This window comes from Triplophysa rosa, linkage group LG24 (genome assembly GCF_024868665.1).
Source record: "Triplophysa rosa linkage group LG24, Trosa_1v2, whole genome shotgun sequence".
Classification (NCBI taxonomy): domain Eukaryota; kingdom Metazoa; phylum Chordata; class Actinopteri; order Cypriniformes; family Nemacheilidae; genus Triplophysa; species Triplophysa rosa.
Window position 1 is genome coordinate 13,233,863 of NC_079913.1, and position 18,528 is coordinate 13,252,390.

At 36.6% G+C, this 18,528-nt stretch overlaps 3 protein-coding genes across 4 annotated transcripts in view; all 3 read right to left on the reverse strand.

Annotated features, from left to right (window-relative positions):
- Nucleotides 1-348: 348 nt before the first annotated feature.
- On the reverse strand, nucleotides 349-2,119 carry ndufa12 (NADH:ubiquinone oxidoreductase subunit A12). Its single transcript, XM_057324509.1, has 4 exons — nucleotides 1,986-2,119; nucleotides 1,338-1,420; nucleotides 1,135-1,222; nucleotides 349-642 (listed from the first exon to the last, which is right to left on the reverse strand). Exons 1-4 carry the CDS (start codon nucleotides 2,072-2,074, stop codon nucleotides 462-464), a joined length of 441 nt encoding a protein of 146 aa, XP_057180492.1. The 5' UTR covers nucleotides 2,075-2,119; the 3' UTR covers nucleotides 349-461.
- A 676-nt stretch (nucleotides 2,120-2,795) lies between these two features.
- nr2c1 (nuclear receptor subfamily 2, group C, member 1) lies at nucleotides 2,796-11,295 on the reverse strand. Its single transcript, XM_057324270.1, has 14 exons — nucleotides 10,614-11,295; nucleotides 9,216-9,327; nucleotides 8,891-9,121; nucleotides 8,734-8,812; nucleotides 6,980-7,159; nucleotides 6,685-6,832; nucleotides 6,492-6,588; nucleotides 6,163-6,341; nucleotides 5,924-6,077; nucleotides 5,596-5,717; nucleotides 5,347-5,486; nucleotides 5,114-5,251; nucleotides 4,932-5,037; nucleotides 2,796-4,156 (listed from the first exon to the last, which is right to left on the reverse strand). Exons 2-14 carry the CDS (start codon nucleotides 9,267-9,269, stop codon nucleotides 3,982-3,984), a joined length of 1,803 nt encoding a protein of 600 aa, XP_057180253.1. The 5' UTR covers nucleotides 9,270-9,327; nucleotides 10,614-11,295; the 3' UTR covers nucleotides 2,796-3,981.
- Nucleotides 11,296-11,424: 129 nt separating this feature from the next.
- The window catches only part of fgd6 (FYVE, RhoGEF and PH domain containing 6), a 49,952-nt gene continuing 42,848 nt past the window's right edge, over nucleotides 11,425-18,528 (reverse strand). For both annotated transcript variants that reach the window (XM_057324261.1, XM_057324260.1), the window contains exons 16-21: nucleotides 18,186-18,329; nucleotides 17,998-18,100; nucleotides 17,780-17,874; nucleotides 16,767-16,895; nucleotides 14,781-14,929; nucleotides 11,425-13,185 (exon numbers count right to left, since the gene is read on the reverse strand). In XM_057324261.1, coding sequence (XP_057180244.1) covers nucleotides 13,149-13,185; nucleotides 14,781-14,929; nucleotides 16,767-16,895; nucleotides 17,780-17,874; nucleotides 17,998-18,100; nucleotides 18,186-18,329 — 657 coding nt within the window. In that variant the 3' untranslated portion in view covers nucleotides 11,425-13,148. The remainder of the gene's footprint in view (nucleotides 13,186-14,780; nucleotides 14,930-16,766; nucleotides 16,896-17,779; nucleotides 17,875-17,997; nucleotides 18,101-18,185; nucleotides 18,330-18,528) is intronic.

An 18,528-nucleotide genomic window follows, 5' to 3' on the forward strand; every position in this document is an offset into this window, starting at 1 on the left:
TTAAGTGATTGTGTTGTGGTGGTACATTTTACAAGTATTACCATGCTTTAGTTACAATATATACAATAAAATATGCAATATGCAGATGCACTACAGCTCTCCCTAGTGTCTTCTATAGAGATGTGCAATAATTGCGATGATCTGAAACCATCGCGATGAGACGATTATTTAATAATCGTGACAGCCCTACGAGGAACCATTGGGGTATGTAAAAGCCATTTTTAATACAATCGCATCCAGTCAAGTCATATGCTACATTTGCAGAATATATATCTTATCTTAAAAAACTTTCTTTTACCTGCTTAGTTCAATATCAAAAATGAACTACAACACACAGTGTCAACAGTCACACTGAGACAAAGATTGTTTTTATGTTAATTTATTTAATTATAAATTTCAGTTACAATTTACAGAACGTCCCTGACAGGAGAATAAAGGTGGGATAGAATTACTGTGGGGAATTATTTCTCCCCAACTTTTGGCGGTACCCATTCATGGATCTTCCTGCGGGTGGTGGAATAAGGAACATAGCAGTTCAGTGTGCCACTGAGGTTAATCTGATGAACTTTAGCCAGGAACTTCTTAGGCTCTGGAGGGTGAGTGGTGGGGGGGTCATCAGTTATACAGTGCAGCCAACGATGCCTGAGAAAACCATTGAGGTACATCAGTTATAATTATTATAACCTGGCAAATAAGGCCAGCGTTGGGCTAATTAGGATGTAAAGTACTCCAGACAATGAGTGAACCAAGAGATCTTACATCCCTGTATTCAGACATTTGTTGTACTCAGTCATAATAGCAGTAAATATAAGCATGAATTATTTTAAGTGATCACATGCCCATGAATTCAGTAAAAATAATTAAATAAAGATTAAGAACCTTAAAGTGAATGTTCACCCAAAAATGAAAATTCTGCCATTCTGAAAATTCTGAAAAAACTCACCCTCTTGTCATTTCAAACCTGTACGACCTACTTTGAAATGATAGTTTTTATTTTTGGGTGAACTATCACTTTAACACTAACAAGAACCGTATAAAAAAATCTTACAAAACAAATTGCCTATTGCAAGGTTAAAGGTGGAACTAAGTTATAAAGTACATGCCAAACCCAGGGTTTTAGTATCTGTATATTACCATTCAGCAGGAACCATGCTGCCATCAACATCCCATACTGTCCTCTTGCCGTTCATCTCTGTGGTGTAAATGACCCATCTGTGACGGCCTGTAGGCAATAAATTAAACCAAACATAATCAGATGAAATAACAACACAGAAACAAATAAAGGCAATTAATTTTTTTATTACAATGAATTTTTTTAAAAGCAAATAAAGTCATACCAAAGAAGTATTTGTTGTCCTCGAAGTATTTGTTGCCATATTTGTCAATTCCCACCAAAGCTCCTGTCTTGATGTCATTCACCCTAAGAAACAAAAATTACTTCTTGGTTAAAATATTGTAAACATAAATTACTTTAAAAAGACAAGCATACAAAAAACAGAGAATGATTATTCAACGTTCTATCATATATGAAACAAATAAATTCTGGAAGGATCACATAAAAATCAAAATACTAAAATGAAATACCAATATTTGTATTTTAAGAACGTTGGTTTATGTAGGAGGGTTTTGGCAATATTCAACAAGCCGAACTTTGTTTTAAAATTAATTATGATAATTGCTCTATCATAGAAATTATTTGGACAGTATGATTCCATGCAACTAACGTACGTTTGTATTTTATATAATCTACTATGTTGTCTTATTTGTTTTAACTCAAACGTTACGTTGAGTCAATCTTATTTGCAATTGTGTTCAATTAATACAGAGTTTATACAAATAAATGATTTAGCCTGTAAAAAACACCGTTTCACATTCAGCTGTTCAGAGAGGTCATCGCTGTGAATTCAGCTGTCAACCGCTCTTAACTCTATCTTTTAAATAAAATTGTCTCTAAGGTACTTTGAGACATTGTTCTTTTAAATCACCTGAAAAGCTGAACGAAAAAACCTTTGATTCCGCCGTGACCGGTGAGCTGACCCACGGCCCGCCGCACTAGATTCGCGTAAGCCGCCATCACATCATTGCCGGAATCTAAACACCGACGGACTGTCCCACACTGTCAGTGTTCCGACTAAATTCCACCACTTCTATTCAGTTCCGCCACCACTTGTACAATCACAAGACATTCACAGAACCTTGTTGAGGATATTTTATTTCGGATTATGATTTAATCACCGACGGATTATGATTCTTATAAATGTGTGATTGTTTTATGTAAAATTTGAATTATATTGACATCCCGCTTAATCATTAATATCATAAATAAATGAACTCCAAGGGGCGGTTTCCTGGACCGGGCTTAAAGGGATACTTCACCCAAAAATGAAAATTCTGTCATCATTTACTCACCTTTGAGTTGTTCCAAATGTGTATAAATTTCTTTGTTCTGACGAACACAGAGAAAGATATTTGGAATAATGCTTATAACCAAACAGATCTCAACACCCATTGACTCCCGTGGAAAAACAACAATGGTAGTCAAAAGTGCCCCAGAACTGTTTGCTGTCCTAGATTCTTCAAAATGTCTTCTTTTGTGTTCAACAGAACAAAAAAAACGATAAAGTAATTTTTCCTACAATGGTAGTCAATGGGGGGCAAGATCTGTTTGGTTTTAAGCATTATTCCAAATATCTTTCTCCGTGTTCATCAGAACAAATAAATGTATACACATTTGGAACAACTCGAAGGTGAGTAAATGATGACAGAATTTTCATTTTTGGGTGAAGTATCACTTTAAGCCTAGTCCCACACTAATTTAAATGTTAGAGGTGTCTTAATAGAAAACAACATACACTGACATATCTTAAAATAAATCAGTGCGGTTTTGTTGATTTGTCGTTGATTTGTCTCAAGATGTCCACAAGTAGGCCTAATGTTTTTTTTTGTAAAGTATGTTTTTAAAAACTTATTAACTCCTAATTAACTAAGGCCTAGTCCTGGCTTAAATTTATCCCTGTCCGGGAAACCGCCCCCATATGTCAAGTTCAATAGCAACAGCTACAATGGTGCATGATGTACACTACAGTCCATTTGACTGAAAAAATATACCGTAAATACTTATAAACAACGAGTAAGTGACCCTAAGGGGATTTCTGAATGGTAGTGTATCCATATGGAACACATTAATACACAAAGGTTTACACTTTCATGCAGGGAACGAGAAAAATACACTCTTCAGTGCCAAATGAGTTAGTTTTTTCTCCATCTGCATGATCACAAAATGCATTTATTTAAACTGATGTATAGACAGTTAACAAACTTAATTAAAAAAGAGATTATATATCTCTTATTAATTCTTAACAACAGTAATATATACAGACCATTTACTTTAGAGTAAAAATACTCTATTTTGAATTAATCAGACTTTGAATGAATTCCAATGATTTCTACATGATGCCTAGACATTTTCTCAATATTTCATGCTTTCCAAAACCATGGAAACCCTGTTTGTTACAATGAACTGTTTTAAAAAAATCAGTCTTTATGCAAACAAACACTCAAATACCTGACATTTCCCTTGATTTGACATTTATTATTCCTATATATACAATTCATATACTTACAAGGAAAGTCAGTGCTTGCGTGGGGGGGGGTTGGCAAGTTCCTTGCACTTCTTGCGTCTTACAGACACTTTTCTAAACATAGGTAGCCTACATAATAAAATAAAAGCCAAAACATCCAACGGCAAAAGTAGCTGTTACCCACTTTATCAGTAATACACAAACCCATAAGACACAATCCATACACTGACAAAATAAAAAAGCAATGTCATAAAATTATGCCCGCATTCGTTCTTATGATTATATCATACAGACTGCTGTTTTGGCTCCGAGGGTCTGAGTGAGTAAACGGACATGGTTCTGTTTTTCAGTCAATGACATCTCGACATCAAGAGATGTGTGGCTGTGGGCGGGGCTTCAGTCACTCGATGATGCTGAGTGACTGGCTATTGTAGTCTGTGGACTCCATTTTGAGTATGTAGGGAATGATGCTGTCGATCTGAACATTCCCGATGAGGCCGGTGAAAAAGAGCTCCTCGGTCACAGCTGCGCTCATCAACCGCAGCGCAGGAAGACGCACCAACAGCTTCGACAGACTATAACAAAATATTTACAAATGAATTCTAACTCTAAATATTTATATGCAAGCGTTAATGTACAATATGCTGTGCTATATTGTACATATAGTTGTGGCTAAATTACATTGTTAGGGATGTATATTCATATTACGACCAGTGTTGGGTGTAGCTAGTTACTAAGTAATTAGTTACTGTAATTTAATTACTTTCCCTTGAAAAATTAAAGTAAGGGATCACTCTTATTTTTTCTGTAATTTAATTACAGTTACTTCTGATGTAGTTAAACTAAATACTTTGTGTAATATGTGTGTGTGCAGAAGAGGAATTCACATCAAAATTCAAAGTCTAACTTAAAAATCTGTGCTTTAATGTATAATTCTCACATTTGTAATTAATAATAATACTTTATGTAGTTTTATATTATTTATTTGAATGAATTGAAAGAGCTGTTTCATGTCTATCCTTGAATCACTTAACTCATCAAGGTTGATGTAGGATATAGAAAGTAATTAGTAATAAGTAATTAAATACTTTTTGAAGAGAGTAACTTGTACAGTAATCTAATTACATTATCGAATGTGTAATTAGTAACTAGTAATTAATTACTTTTTCAGAGTAACTTACCCAACACTGATTACGACACAGTCTTGAGTACATAACTGGTTACTGGTTAATAACATGAATGATATGCAAATTAGAGTTATTGAAACAATCAGGTGGCATCCTTAGAATAATCTTCTAAATATCACTAAATATTTCATTCTTTGAGTGGAAAAGTGCAGTCAGAGCTCACCGATATGTGTCCTCCGGGTACATTTTGCTCACGTAGTCCTGCAGTTCCATGTAAGCTTTCTCGTGAAAGCGTTCAATTTGAATAGTGCCATCCACTCCAGAGTGATCTGCGCATGAACACACATTGACATCATAGTTTACTTGAATATGTTTTCAATATAATCTTACACTGGTGTGTCTTACCTGGGCTGAAAAGCACCACGGCTTTGAGGTAAGCATACTCATAGGCGTCAGGGCTCATGCGGTTCATACTGTTACAAAACTCCTGCATACGCCAGATGTGCTCCATAACTTGCTTAGCCCTCTCTTGAGACAGTTTTTCTGTTAAACGCAAGCAGGTTCATTAGGTATCCACATGTCAATAAAGAGATTCAGTTTACCACCAGTTCATACACTATCATACAGAGTCAGCATACCTTCATCCAGACTGGACTGCAAGTGGTTGATTATGGCCGTGAGGATGGTCTCTACATTCATTATATGTGAACACTGAGCCAGACTTAAAGCAAACAATTCATTCCAGCAGGCCTTCATCAGGATAATGCTGTTCTCCGTGCTGAACAACAAAAAGGCAAAGACTGACATGAGAATATGAATCATTCATTGTTGGACCGAGTGTTCGTTGGATTTTTTTACGTACGCTAGGTGTAGGAAACATCACTTACCCAAGGGCCTGGAAAGCAGGAATGGAGCGTGCCCAATGCATTGAGAGGAAAAGCAGTCGAGATGCTGATTCACAGATGTAGTTCAGATTTAAGAAGTCTGGCATGGGCATTGGCATCATTAGCTAGACACAATCATTCAAACACACTGTTAGCAGCACACTGGTAGTCAATGGTGCCCCAGATCTGTTCGGTTACAAACATTTGTGTTCAGCAGAATTTATCATTTCATTTAAATGCTACAGATTTGGAACAACTCGAGTGTGAGTAAATGATGACAGAATTTTCATTTTTGTGTGAACTATCCCTTAAATCTCCAGTCATTTCTAACCTTAAAGGGCACGTGAATATCTGAAAGCAGTGGTCCTTCTAGTTCCAGCAGGGCGGTTGTTTGGTCATCAACTTTAACAGCAACAATCCCGTCGAGGGGCTCTTCCCCACAGCTCTCCTCCGGCTGAAGCACTTTTGTGAGTGTGTCTAATGCTCTAGACGCAAACAAACACAAATACGTAAACAGCCACATACTGTGCTGGTCTTAGTATCAGATTTAGTATCAGTATTTGTCTGTACCGTGTGACGTCATTGTGCTCTTCTCGCTGAACGTCGGTCATGACGCTGTCATCGTTGCTCATGGTCTCCATCCCTGATAGGTCTGTACTGATGTCCATCGCCTCACGACATTTGCTGAGGTGACCGAGAGATGTGACCACGTTGGCCAGGGTACCCAGATCACCCTGACTGCAATCATTCTTAAACATCAGAAAAATTGAACATTTTATGCGTCTTTCACATTGCTGAGGTTTGATTTTGTTCAAATTCAATAGACACTGGACTGGAATTCCCACAATACATGCAGAAATGCTGATAAAAGGCTATCTGCAGCTGTGTGAGTTTCTTACCTGATCGGGTGAAGACGGGATTAAAACAGTATTGTCAAGTTTAGAAAGAGACTGCTGTATGTTCAAGAGCATGTTGGAGTCCAGTAAACTTGTGGGTCTGAGATTAAACAAAGCAAGAGAATTTGAAATGCAAAAAACGTCGGAAATCATTTCTTTCTGATTTTGTCAGCAAACACCCACATACACACCCTACCTGGGGGTCTCTTTGTCGCTAACAAACGTTGGCATGGCGGCGAGAGGGCTGCAGAGGTTTTTGCGGATGTAGATCTTTTCGATGGAGGGCGCGCAGTTGGCTGGCTTCTCTCTTGACACTTCCACTGGCTTTCTCTCACATTGAACAGCTGTTGGGGACATTTCACCATCGTTTGTTTACATGTATGCAAAACAAACCACCCTTCAATAGATAACAGACACTAAGATTTTTGTATAAAATTTTGAGTATTTTTATGCGCATGTGATTTGTGCAATTGTGTTCCTAAAGGACTCACAGTCTTGTTTCATGCCGAGAGCCATGCAGCGCTGCAGTCTGCAGTACTGGCATCGGTTCCGATGATGTTTGTTAATGACACACTCTCCGGACCCCCGACACGTGTACACCAGATTCTTCCTGATGCTGCGCTTGAAGAAACCCTTACAGCCCTCACAGCTCACTGCGCCATAGTGTCGACCTGGACACAGAAACATGCATCTATTACATACATCGCTTTGTATTTGAATGAATCTAAATCACATTTTCTAAGAGCCTTACTGGTTGACATGGAGATGAATTTCCAAAAGTGTACCCATCGACTTAAATTCACCTTCAACTTGAATTTTTATTATATACTGTAATTATATTAGATATTATAGTAAATCAATATAATACAGTCAAACCAAAAAAAAATTCCAACACCAGACATCCATTACATACCTTTCTATCAAAATTATCTGACATTATCGAGATGAATTTGTTTTGACAGTGACTCTGTTTTAAACTGTAATCATGTGAGAAATGTTGAAGGTGTCTGAATACATTTCGGTTTGATTGTATAATAAATGTAATGGTTAAAATTACAAAATGTATAGATAGTATAGTATAGTAAATGGATGCTGCTGATTGGTCAATACAGCATCTCAGATGTATAAAATGCACAAAATAGGACCTAGCATAAACTAATTACTATTTAGTTACTAGTTTAGTAACTATTTACCTTTATCATAGTAAATAGCTAGGAAGATAAACTGTTTACTTCCTGTTCATTACTGCACAAAACACATAGTCAAAATAAGTCCTTGCTAAATGTTTTATCACAAAACCAGTCTTAAGTAGCACAGGAATATTTGTGGCAAAAGCCAAGAAAACGTTGTATAGGTAGATTTTTCTTTTATGCCAAAAACGATTAGGATATTAACTTCATGTTCCATGAAGATATTTAGTAAATTTCCTACCGTAAATATATCAAAACTTTTTTTGTGATTGGAGCAAAATTGCTCTAACAAAGATGGCCAGAAACACGCCTCCAAACATCCCTGCTGCTGCCCGCCCTTTGGGAATTACCCAAGCAAGTTTAGTATCTATGTAAAGCTTAGACATTCCGCTTTTGGGTTCATCTACTCTCCACAACGCCATTACAGCGGTTATCCCAAAGAGAGCGTTAAAACAAACCTGTTTCTTCTTAGCAGCGGCCTGCAACAGTGCCTCTGATGGACAACTTTAAAGGCGATTTTCTCAATATTTGGATTTTTTGCACCCTCAGATTCCAGAGATTTAAATAGTTGGATCGCGGCCAAATATGGTCCTATCCTAACAAACCATACATCAATGGGAAGCTTATTTATGCAGCTTTCACGTGATGCATAAATCTTAATTTCGAAAAATGTACCTATTAACTGGTTTTGTTGTCCTGGGTTACAAATGTTTTAGAAATGCGCTAGTATTGGCCTCCTATAAGTATTTATCGGATGATTTTGGATCCATTTAAAACCATCACATATCAGCTATAGCAAGAAAAAAGGCAACATAACAAACCAATATTTATTATTAGTCTGTTGCGCAATCCAACATGTTTCTTAGGATAAAATAAATAAATAGCTGTCAATGCAAAAACTGTACATAATATCCATTTAATAAATAAAAATAAAAAAATGTACGCATTAAGGTCATACCTTAATGCGTAATTATATGAAGTCACTGGTGAGATAGTAAATATGCTTTTTTTGTTAAATAGCTGATATGGGGATATGTCTTTGTGTGTTGTCTTACCTGAGGCTTTGTCTCCACAAACTACACAATACTCCACTGGAGCCTTTGTGGTGCCATGCTCTGAACCGTCTGTCACAAACTAAAAAAAAAAGATAGGATATTATCCGATAAACCTACATTATTGGGGTATCTACCAGTTGTTTGTATGCCCATTTACCTGAATCTGCTGTCCGGTCAGCTCAGGTGATGTGAAAAGCAGTTGATTGACAGCTGAACCATCTGCAGAGGTTAAGAAGACTTTGGCAGGCGAGTTCTCCTGTTTTATGAAAAGCTTGTCCTGGTTAGGGTAGTCCAGGTTTGCTAATATGAACTGCTGTTTGCCAGCTCCAGCCTGATCAATGGCTGTGAGTATCTGCACTTTTGGAGCCAGCGGCTGGTCTGTCACAATCTAAAACACACATATATTCAAACAGTGACTTTGAAACGAACTTCCATAACATTTGCAGTATCAAAGCTTCTAAAGTGTCTTAAGTGCAACTTACCTGTAGGCCTCCATCTGCAGACACCAGCTGAATTCTGGGACTTTCTCCCTCCATGATGCCAAACTCTCAAAGGCGTGTCTCAGACCCAGTGCCCCATTGGCCACACGTTCACCTGAGAAAATAAACACGCAACTTACAAAACCTGCAAGTTCTTTTAAGAAAGCTTCACTAAAATGAAATGTTTAGTTTGGGTGAAAACTTTAAGGGATACAAATACAAATTCGGTCATTGTTTATTCACCCACTTGTGGTTTAAAACGTGTATGTTTTTTTCTGTGGAATACAAAAGAAGATATTTTGAGAAATGTCTTAGTGGTTTTGTGTCCAACTGTCCATTCAATGGAAGTCAATGGGGCCCAATGCTGTTTGACTACCAACGATCTTAAAAAATATCTTCTATAATGTAAATACTAGTCATATTCAAGCAGAAATTATTTATTATATCATATGTGCTTTGAAATGAAATTATTTTTGTATTAGGCCTACTGTAAATTGGATTTTGTTGATCTATAGAGTATAAAGCGCTACACAAATAAAAGTTGACTAATATAAAGCCAACGAGTTGGCCAGTGAATTGAATAAGGACTCCTAATATTAAATCACCAATATAGTATTAATAAGCTCATGTTACACCTAACCACATGTTTTTTCTTTGTGTAGTCAGCTGTACAGATCGGATAAACTAAGAAAAATACTGAAATCTTATAGTCGTAGCTACGTTAGCATGCTAGCCGGTGTGGTGTGATTTTGTGTTTTTCTAATAATCGGTCATCCGAATGGTGGTAAACAAGTGTGATCCACTATGATTGACAGTTGTAGGGTCAGTAACCCATCAAGGGTGAGTGTGTGATCCGGGAAGATAAAGTTAGATCTGTTCCTGTAGGTTAAAGGTCATGATTGAAGGGTTAAAGATCCAAACGCAACCAATACACAGACGAGTCTTGCAATGCAATAGCTCTATACACATGGAGTAGGACACCGTATATCACCACACACCTACTTCATCGGAGGATCCAATAATCGGTCCGATTAATCTTTATTTGTTATATGATGTGTGTTTTTTAAGGCTCGTAGCAGCGCTGATATCATAGATGTAGAGTTAGCTTGCTAAATCGCAGCGTATCATACTCAAACACAACCATGACGATTGTTAGATATAATATTTAGATATTAGCATTTTAAATAACCATAAAACAACCATCCGGTTAGTTTATTGTCAGAAAATTATTTGTAATAATCTATTTAATCGCAGTTATTCCCTGTGACGCTAACCGATAGCATGCTAACTCGTGTTAGCAGGCCGGCTAACAACAGCGCATGTATTCTACTGAATCATTTATCCTTAACAGTAACCACACATACAGCGGTGGTTGACAACGGTAAACGCAGCAATCCTTACCCCAACAGCGTGTAATATTATCCAAATACTGTGTTGTTTTTATAAATAATCACAATCCGACGGCTCGGTGCTGCTACGGGAGGTCAGAGTTCGCGACCCGCTCAGAGTAGACAGACACGTCTGCGCATGCGCACACGAACTGCAGTAAGCACTGCTGAGTATGGGGAAGACTTGCGTTTGATTTACTTTCTAGTAACTGGTATTATGATTAACTTTAATGGGTGTTACATTTGTTTTTCGGTGTGCAGCAATAAAAGGAAGCCGAAAACGGTATGTACGAGTAATTTAATGCATAAGGTTCATTGGCTCATCACTGAGATGAGATGCACTCCTTTACATGTGAAAATAGACATGAGACTTATAAAGTGATAGGAATAGTAGATGATAGGTTATATCATACATTTTCTAAACATAAAAACCTTCAATTATGATTATTTTGTGACATAGATGGCCTATCCCACACCGCTCCTGTAGATTTCAGTTGATGTAATGTATTATAAAAAAAGCCTTGAAGTCTGCCCAGGCTTTGCCCTGTTACCAAGTTTTCATTTTTTAACTAAATGACTATGCAATGAATAAAAACATTATTAGCATCCTTTGCAGAACCTCTTATTTTCAGTCGCTTTCTTGTTTTTGTAATGTTTGTAAATGGGGCAATCTTAAAACATCTATTAGAATGACATTGTATAGTAAACAATAACTGGAAAGTAAATATTTGCACGTTGACCTTATGGAATAAAACTGAAGCGTATTTATGAACATTTCTTTGTTTGTCTTTGTCTTAATAGGACACCGCATCCATCACAAATTCACAAGTGGCCATGTTCCATTCCTTTACATTGTTTATTAAAAATTATTTGATCTTTACACTTATGTTGGGGCATAGCCTACTCCCTTGAAATCCTCAGATATTAAAAAATTAAATTAGGATGTCATGAATTTTTGGATGTAACAGTAAACAACCAGTGCCATGATAATCAGAAAGATGAGGAATAACAGATTATATTTAAAATGGACTCTTGGTAAACAAGCATCACTCAAATGGACAAAACAGTGCTGTATGATGTTTCCCAAAATCAAAACACTCAATAAACATAATGTAAACAAACATTCCAACACACAAGTGATCCATACGGAAGCTATTAAGGAAAAGAAATAGGGCCAGTAGGTGTGTTGCACTTTAAACGGTGAAAGATCTGTGGTTTGCTCTGCTTGGAGCTGAGAGAGAACCATAGTAAAAAATGTAGAGTATAATCATCTGTTTATTCCTGTTGGTCAAAATGTTAAGAGACATGAAGGTGCATTAAAGATATTAACGTGAAGATCTGTGTTACGACTCCCTGATAACAAAACTATTTTTTCTCTGGATTCACAGCCGGTGTGTTATAACGTGTTATATAGATCATTAAAACAGTGCTTAGTCAACCAGCCTGGCACTGTGTCTTTACTACCCAAAATTCATTGAGGACACTAAACACAACTATTTTAAATACACCTGCATTATATTACCATTTACAGAATATGTACACCTTGTCCAGTTACGTCCAGTATAACGTTTAAAACATCAGTCAAAAGGCCTACTTTGTACAAAATAGTTTTTTTTTTAAGTTTAAGATTATTGAAACATTTTATAAAGCCTAACTGAAGAACGTCATAAAATCAATGGGCCACATTCATTCAACATGAACAGACAGAACTTCTGTATATAGTATCAATCCTTCATAAAACCAATTGCATGTAAATTGTTGCATGCAACGGTTCACGTAAGAATGGTTTCGTGCAATATTAACACAGAAATGTATCTGCTTGTGTTTCATGAACAAGGTCCAAATATTTTTAAGCCTCCTTTTCCCCAGCTTTCACAGTTGAATCCAAAATCTCCCATAATGCACCATGCCAGACCGGACGGCTGGTTTCACGTGACAGTGCCAAAGGTGCGACCTGGCTTCAGACATTCCTTGTGTCATACTTCCTCATACACATTCAGACTTGACTATGAATCACGCTTAACCAAATCATTTCAACCTTCATCTGGTGACAAATGATACTGAATATACTGTGGATTCAAACCTTAACCTTAACAGATCATAATGGAGTGTTTTAATAAACTATCTAGTGTTCTAACAGTGGGCAAGAACATGGATTCATAATAAAGTAAACCTAACGGTCTATGAAAACATCAATATCTAGACCCTGTGACTGGTATTGTTACAACACCCGTCTGTTTCTAAGCTTGACACCCTGAATGTTTTGTGGGCTGGTTTCGTGAGAACGTGAAGCACCAAAAGAGAGCACAGCGAGGCAGTGTTTCCTACGAATTCCATTAAAAACAAAATCCTGGAGTTTAATAACTCACAATCATCTAGTCTGGTTGCTTATGATAGATTAATACATGAACTACATCTACCAGCATCCTTTGCTTCAAACTGGGTTCTGATTTGTGCATCCTCAGCATTCTGCTCATGTCCATAATGGAAGGCCAGAGGAACACCCAGATGAGCATTTTTCGATCATGTTGAATCGAATCCGGACTGGTCAAAGTATCATGGCCTCTTGAAATGCCTCGATCCATCTGGAAAAAAAACACATCATTTGTTAACCTCTATTAGGTGCCAGTATGCTTGTTAGACCCAAAAATAATGAATGCAGACAATTCTGCAATATATTTCTACTCTATTCGGACAGTCGAAAAAGCATTTCACTGCATGTCGTACTATGTATGGTTTTGTGTGTGACAAATAAACTTTGAACTGAACTTCTCATGCAATTTTTTATGCAAGCAAGTGCTGAATTCTCAGTGGTGCCACAAGGGGCGCTATATCAGAGCTCTGCCAATAGGGAGTGGCAGCGATGACGTATTTTTGTATGCAAAGTCAAACCCCAGAAGCAAGTTAGCATTTTTAGGACTTCCGGTTCCATCGCCCCAAATCTATGTTTTTTTTTTATGGGTTTTTGGTAAATCGGCTGAAATAAGCTCTGTGGTTAACAAAACCTCTAAATATTTTAGCGTTTTATTCTATGACGTAGTGATTTTTTAAAGCCTTATTGTGTCTTAAACGGCAGTTGCTACAAGTTACTAAAAGCGACTTCTTCCTTTGGTGCGGACGTTAGACGTCATCGCGCATATAAAGCTCACAAATAACGCAACATGGACACAAATCTCTAAAAACGTAGATGCGGATTCATTCACGGAGAAATGACCAGGGAACACATTTTTAATAAAGTCTGAAAGAGTTGTTGGTGGCTTGGTGGTGGTGACGTTGATATCGAGCGACCTTAAGTGTAGTCTGTTTATAGCATCATGTTAGCTTTTTACTTCTGCCGATTGTATTTCGGCTTCAAAAATAACAAAAGTTGTGTTCATTTGTGAAAATTATCTTGATAGACAAAACGTGTAAACATCATAAACCTTTGTTAATCACAGAGCTTAATTTTTTGCGATCTTCCAAAAGTCTATGGGAAAAATGCATATGCTTTCGGTCGAGGGAACCACTGCACCGTTAACTTCCGGGTTGGCCTACAAAAACACGTCATCTCTGCGGCTCCCGATAGAATCTTAAATTGAGTCAAATACTTTTTTTGTTATATTTTTGTTACAATTCAATCTTACTCAATGGACCTTTTTCACGTTTCCGGGTTTCTTAGCAGCAGAAGTCATCATAGTTGGATAAACTTCTATAGAAGTGAATAGGAGACTACCACAAATATATTTTTTGCATTCTCATTTGCTCAAATAGCAAAAGAAACCTCAACGGTAGTGTTCTCAACACTTTCAACAAAATTAACAAAATAGAGAGTCTGATAACGGCAGTCAAAAAAGAGAATGATGTCAAATTTACTGTGACTTCCATAGACGCTGTATAAGAAACACCCTCGCATTAGCGTTTAAAAATTTTTTTGTAAATTGATGCAAAGATAATATAATACAAAGTATAGAGTTACAAACACACATACATTAAAATAAAAAATGAAAATATAAAAAAACTTTGGAGGAGTTACGATGCTGATGACCTTTAAACGCGTCATCACAGTCTTGTGAAAAAGGTCCATACATTTCAATAAGTGAATTTATTGTATATGAATTTATGAATTTTTTTCATTGCACAATAATATAAAGGTAAAGTTTTCACATCAATGTATGTTTTTGGTCTTAATGTGCTTGTGTACCTCTGAGCGGTGGGGATATCCTCTGCTCTGAAGATGTAGTAAAGTGTATTTTTATGGTAGAGTTTGAACTGCAGTTTTTGAGCTGGTCCTGTCTTCTCCTCTCTGAGAAAAAAGCCAAGCAATGGCTGACTCTCCAACGCTGCAACATCCTGCCAACACAAGCAATCATCATCACGTGACTTTTATTACATCATATACACTTCTTACTCCTATGACATGATAACCAAATACAAAAGAGGGCAAATTTAGTGTTGGGAATCATAGTAAAGCTAGAACCATGGTTTAAGTCAAACAACTAAAATAGTTTTATTAGTTCAATTTTCGTTTTATTCGGGTTTACATCCTCATTTTGGTCCATGTATAGATGTCATTGTGCACCATTTTATGGCTCTGTGAGATTTGGTTTACAGCAATCTGTAACTTTGGGTAAAAATAAACAAAAATCAGTTGTTGAACAAATATATAAAAAAGTTGGTTTTCTTACCCTCCCTGATTTACAACAAAAAATGATTATGATTTATATTTTGAGCTGCCGGGTACAATTGTGTGAAAAATGTCAGTTTGACATATACTTCAACCAACTTTAAGGTCACCATGAAGCCAAAATGTACTTTTTTATGGTTTCATGTAATATTGAAGTGTTTATTATAAGTGGAGCTGTCAACGTTAACGCATGCTAATATGACTCCTGTCATTCATGTTAATCAAAGAATAAAAGAAAAGAGGAATTCATTTATTTGTAGCTTTAATTCTGTATTTAATGTAGAATTTAGGATTAAAGACTGTGAAGTGTTTGAGAACTTATTTCAATTTCTGTATATTTCCTACCCGTTAGACATGAGAGCTCTCAATTATACTGTAGGCTACTTTAATGTTAAACGGCTATAAATGATGTTAAAATAAAGAAAAAATAATCAATTTAATGGAGACATCAGTTGCAGTACTAATATCAGAATGTTAGCTTTCATTCATAAAATGAAATCTGTTGTTTCTACATTAATTTGGAGATCAAATGTGAAATTATTAGAATGTAAAAGTATATTTAAAAACATTCATGTTATGTGTGATTAATTGTGATTAATCACAGAAAAATTGTGTGATTAATCAGATTAATTTTTTAATCGATTGACAGCACTAATTATAGGTGATTTATTTGTGTGGGTCATTATTTTGTTTTTCTTTAAAGGGACAATTCACCCAAAAATAAAAATCCTGTCATCATTTACTCACCTCCGTGTTGTTTCAAATCTGTATCAATTTCTTTGTTCTGATGAACACAGAGAAAGATATTTGGAAGAATGCTTATAACTAAACAGTTCTTGGACCCCATTGACTCCCATAGTAGAAAAATTACTTGATAATTTTTGTGTTCAACAGAACACAAAAAAATTATTTTGAAGAATGCAGAACAGCAAACAGTTCTAGGGAGCTTTTGACTACCATTGTAATTTTTCCTACTATGGTAGTCAATGGGATCCAAGAACTGTTTGGTTACAAGCATTCGTATAAATATCTTTCTCTGTGTTCAACCAAAGACATTTATACAGGTTTGGAACAACTCCAGTCCAGAGTGGGTAAGACAGACTTTTTTGGGACTTTTTTGACAGACTATCTCTTTAATTAAAGTCCGAAATTTCTCTTCTGCATGATGTACGTCTTGGACTACTGAAAAAAAAACACCATCGCAACTTCTGTTTCATGCCGACTTTAAGAAAAAGTACGTTAAGTAACTTGCAGTTTTATGTTTCAAACAGTGATGGCAACAAAGAGGCAAAAGTATGTTTATCTAAATTTAACTATGACAAGGGCCCCCACAAAGGTTTGCTTAGGGCCCCCAGACTTCTAGGATCGGCACTGGTGCCCCCTAAGAAATTCTTCTTGTGAGTAGCTCACAGAGATGATAACTATTTTTTTGAAAGGGCAACTTGATTGTAGTTTAACTATGTTTGATAAAAGTAGCTTATTATACAAGTATAGGTAGCATACTTCACTAGCGGCGTAGGTGTAGAGGACTTTGTTCTTAATGACAAACCACAGCCTCTTCCAAGGTTTCTTTTGACCTTTGGATCTTTGCAGGTATCCACTCATGGAGGAATTTTCAGTGTTGGCAGACACCTGAGAGAGAGAGATGTCATTTTAATAGTAACATATTAATATGACAGCAGTGTTGTTATAAATACAATCCTTCCTAGAGCAACTTAATAATGCTAAAGTGCCATTTAACCTGGAAAGCTTGAATTTTTATAATTTTCTATTGGAAATTTTATGGTTAATGAAACAATTACTTAACTTTTAAACATATTTTTTTATTTAAAGGGGTCATATGGCGCAAATACGTGTTTTTCTGTTTCTTTTCTATTTAAAAGCGAATGCTCACCCAGACCTGCCTGAAACGCCTCGTGTAACCACACCCCCACAAATCTACGTCAGTTTGTGGTATGATTTGACTAAGACCGCCCACATGTATACGCAAGTAAGGTGGGCGTACCTGTCAGTACAATTGCTCTGGAACCTGATGTTCCAAATATGGTAAGAGGCGTTACATTTCCATCACAAGCTTGCAGTATTCGACCAATCACTACGCAATGGTTAACTGGCCAATCATAGCTCACCTCGCTTTTCAGAGCGATGAGCTTTGTAAAAAATCTGCGCGTCTCAGAGAGGCGGGGCAAAGAGGAGATAAAAACATGCACGGTATGTGGAAAATACAGTGTTTTTGAACCTTAAATCGTGTATACACATTGCATTACATCTAAAACAAATTATACTATTCGTTGTAGCCCTGTCCTATCACCCCTTTAAAAAAAGTTTCTACATTTGATAACAACAAAACTGGCAAATATTTTGTGTGACATCATGTGATGTTTGTTATAAATCATACACGTTTTCTTTCTTGATATGGCAACTTCTAAGCAAAAGTCTGTGACTGAACTGCAGCTAAGTTAAATACAAGGTTGCATTGTAGCTGTATTATGAGAAATGCGGTACGGCTAGATCACCTCTTTGAGAGCTGAAGGAATCTTCTTCTGTTTTCTAGAAAAAGCAAATGTTGAACTCCGCCCACTAGGGGAAACAGTCACATTGGATTGGTCACCTAAAAGACAAAATCAAAACCAGCTGGGTAAAACAGCAGCTTATGAGTCTGGAAATGAAATTAAGTATCTACCTAAAAGGTAGGCAGCGAAGGACAGGTGGGATGACAGCAGACATCTCGTACCTTTGTGCTGTAGTTTAATGTAGCAGTGATCGCACACTCGTGCTAACTGATTCTTCAGGTATTCCAGGTAATATTTATTAGACGAACAAGCCTGGCACACCACCTGTTACCAAAACACAGTCAATCAGACCTATTTCTGCATTCAACAACAATACATCACAGAACAAACTTGAGCTCTGATGTCTGACCCTTCCACAGGCACGGCAATGGTGACGTCTCCAGGTGAGTGTGAACTCGCACGTGCAGATCATACACATGGTGGTCCGTAAGTCTGGAATCCAGATAGGAGCTTTCGAACCCAGTGGTGGACCGTCATCCGAGAATCCCTCCAACTTCAGAGAAAACCACAGACACAGGAGACGAAGAGTTACACATCTATTTACACCAAATGAATAAGTCAATAAAATTTTGTTTATTGACATATTGATAAATCAATAAATAAAAGTATTTAAAATTTCACATAGAAACATTACATTATTAGTGTACATTTCTATGAACTCTTTGATGCAAAGATCTATTTTTTATTTGTTT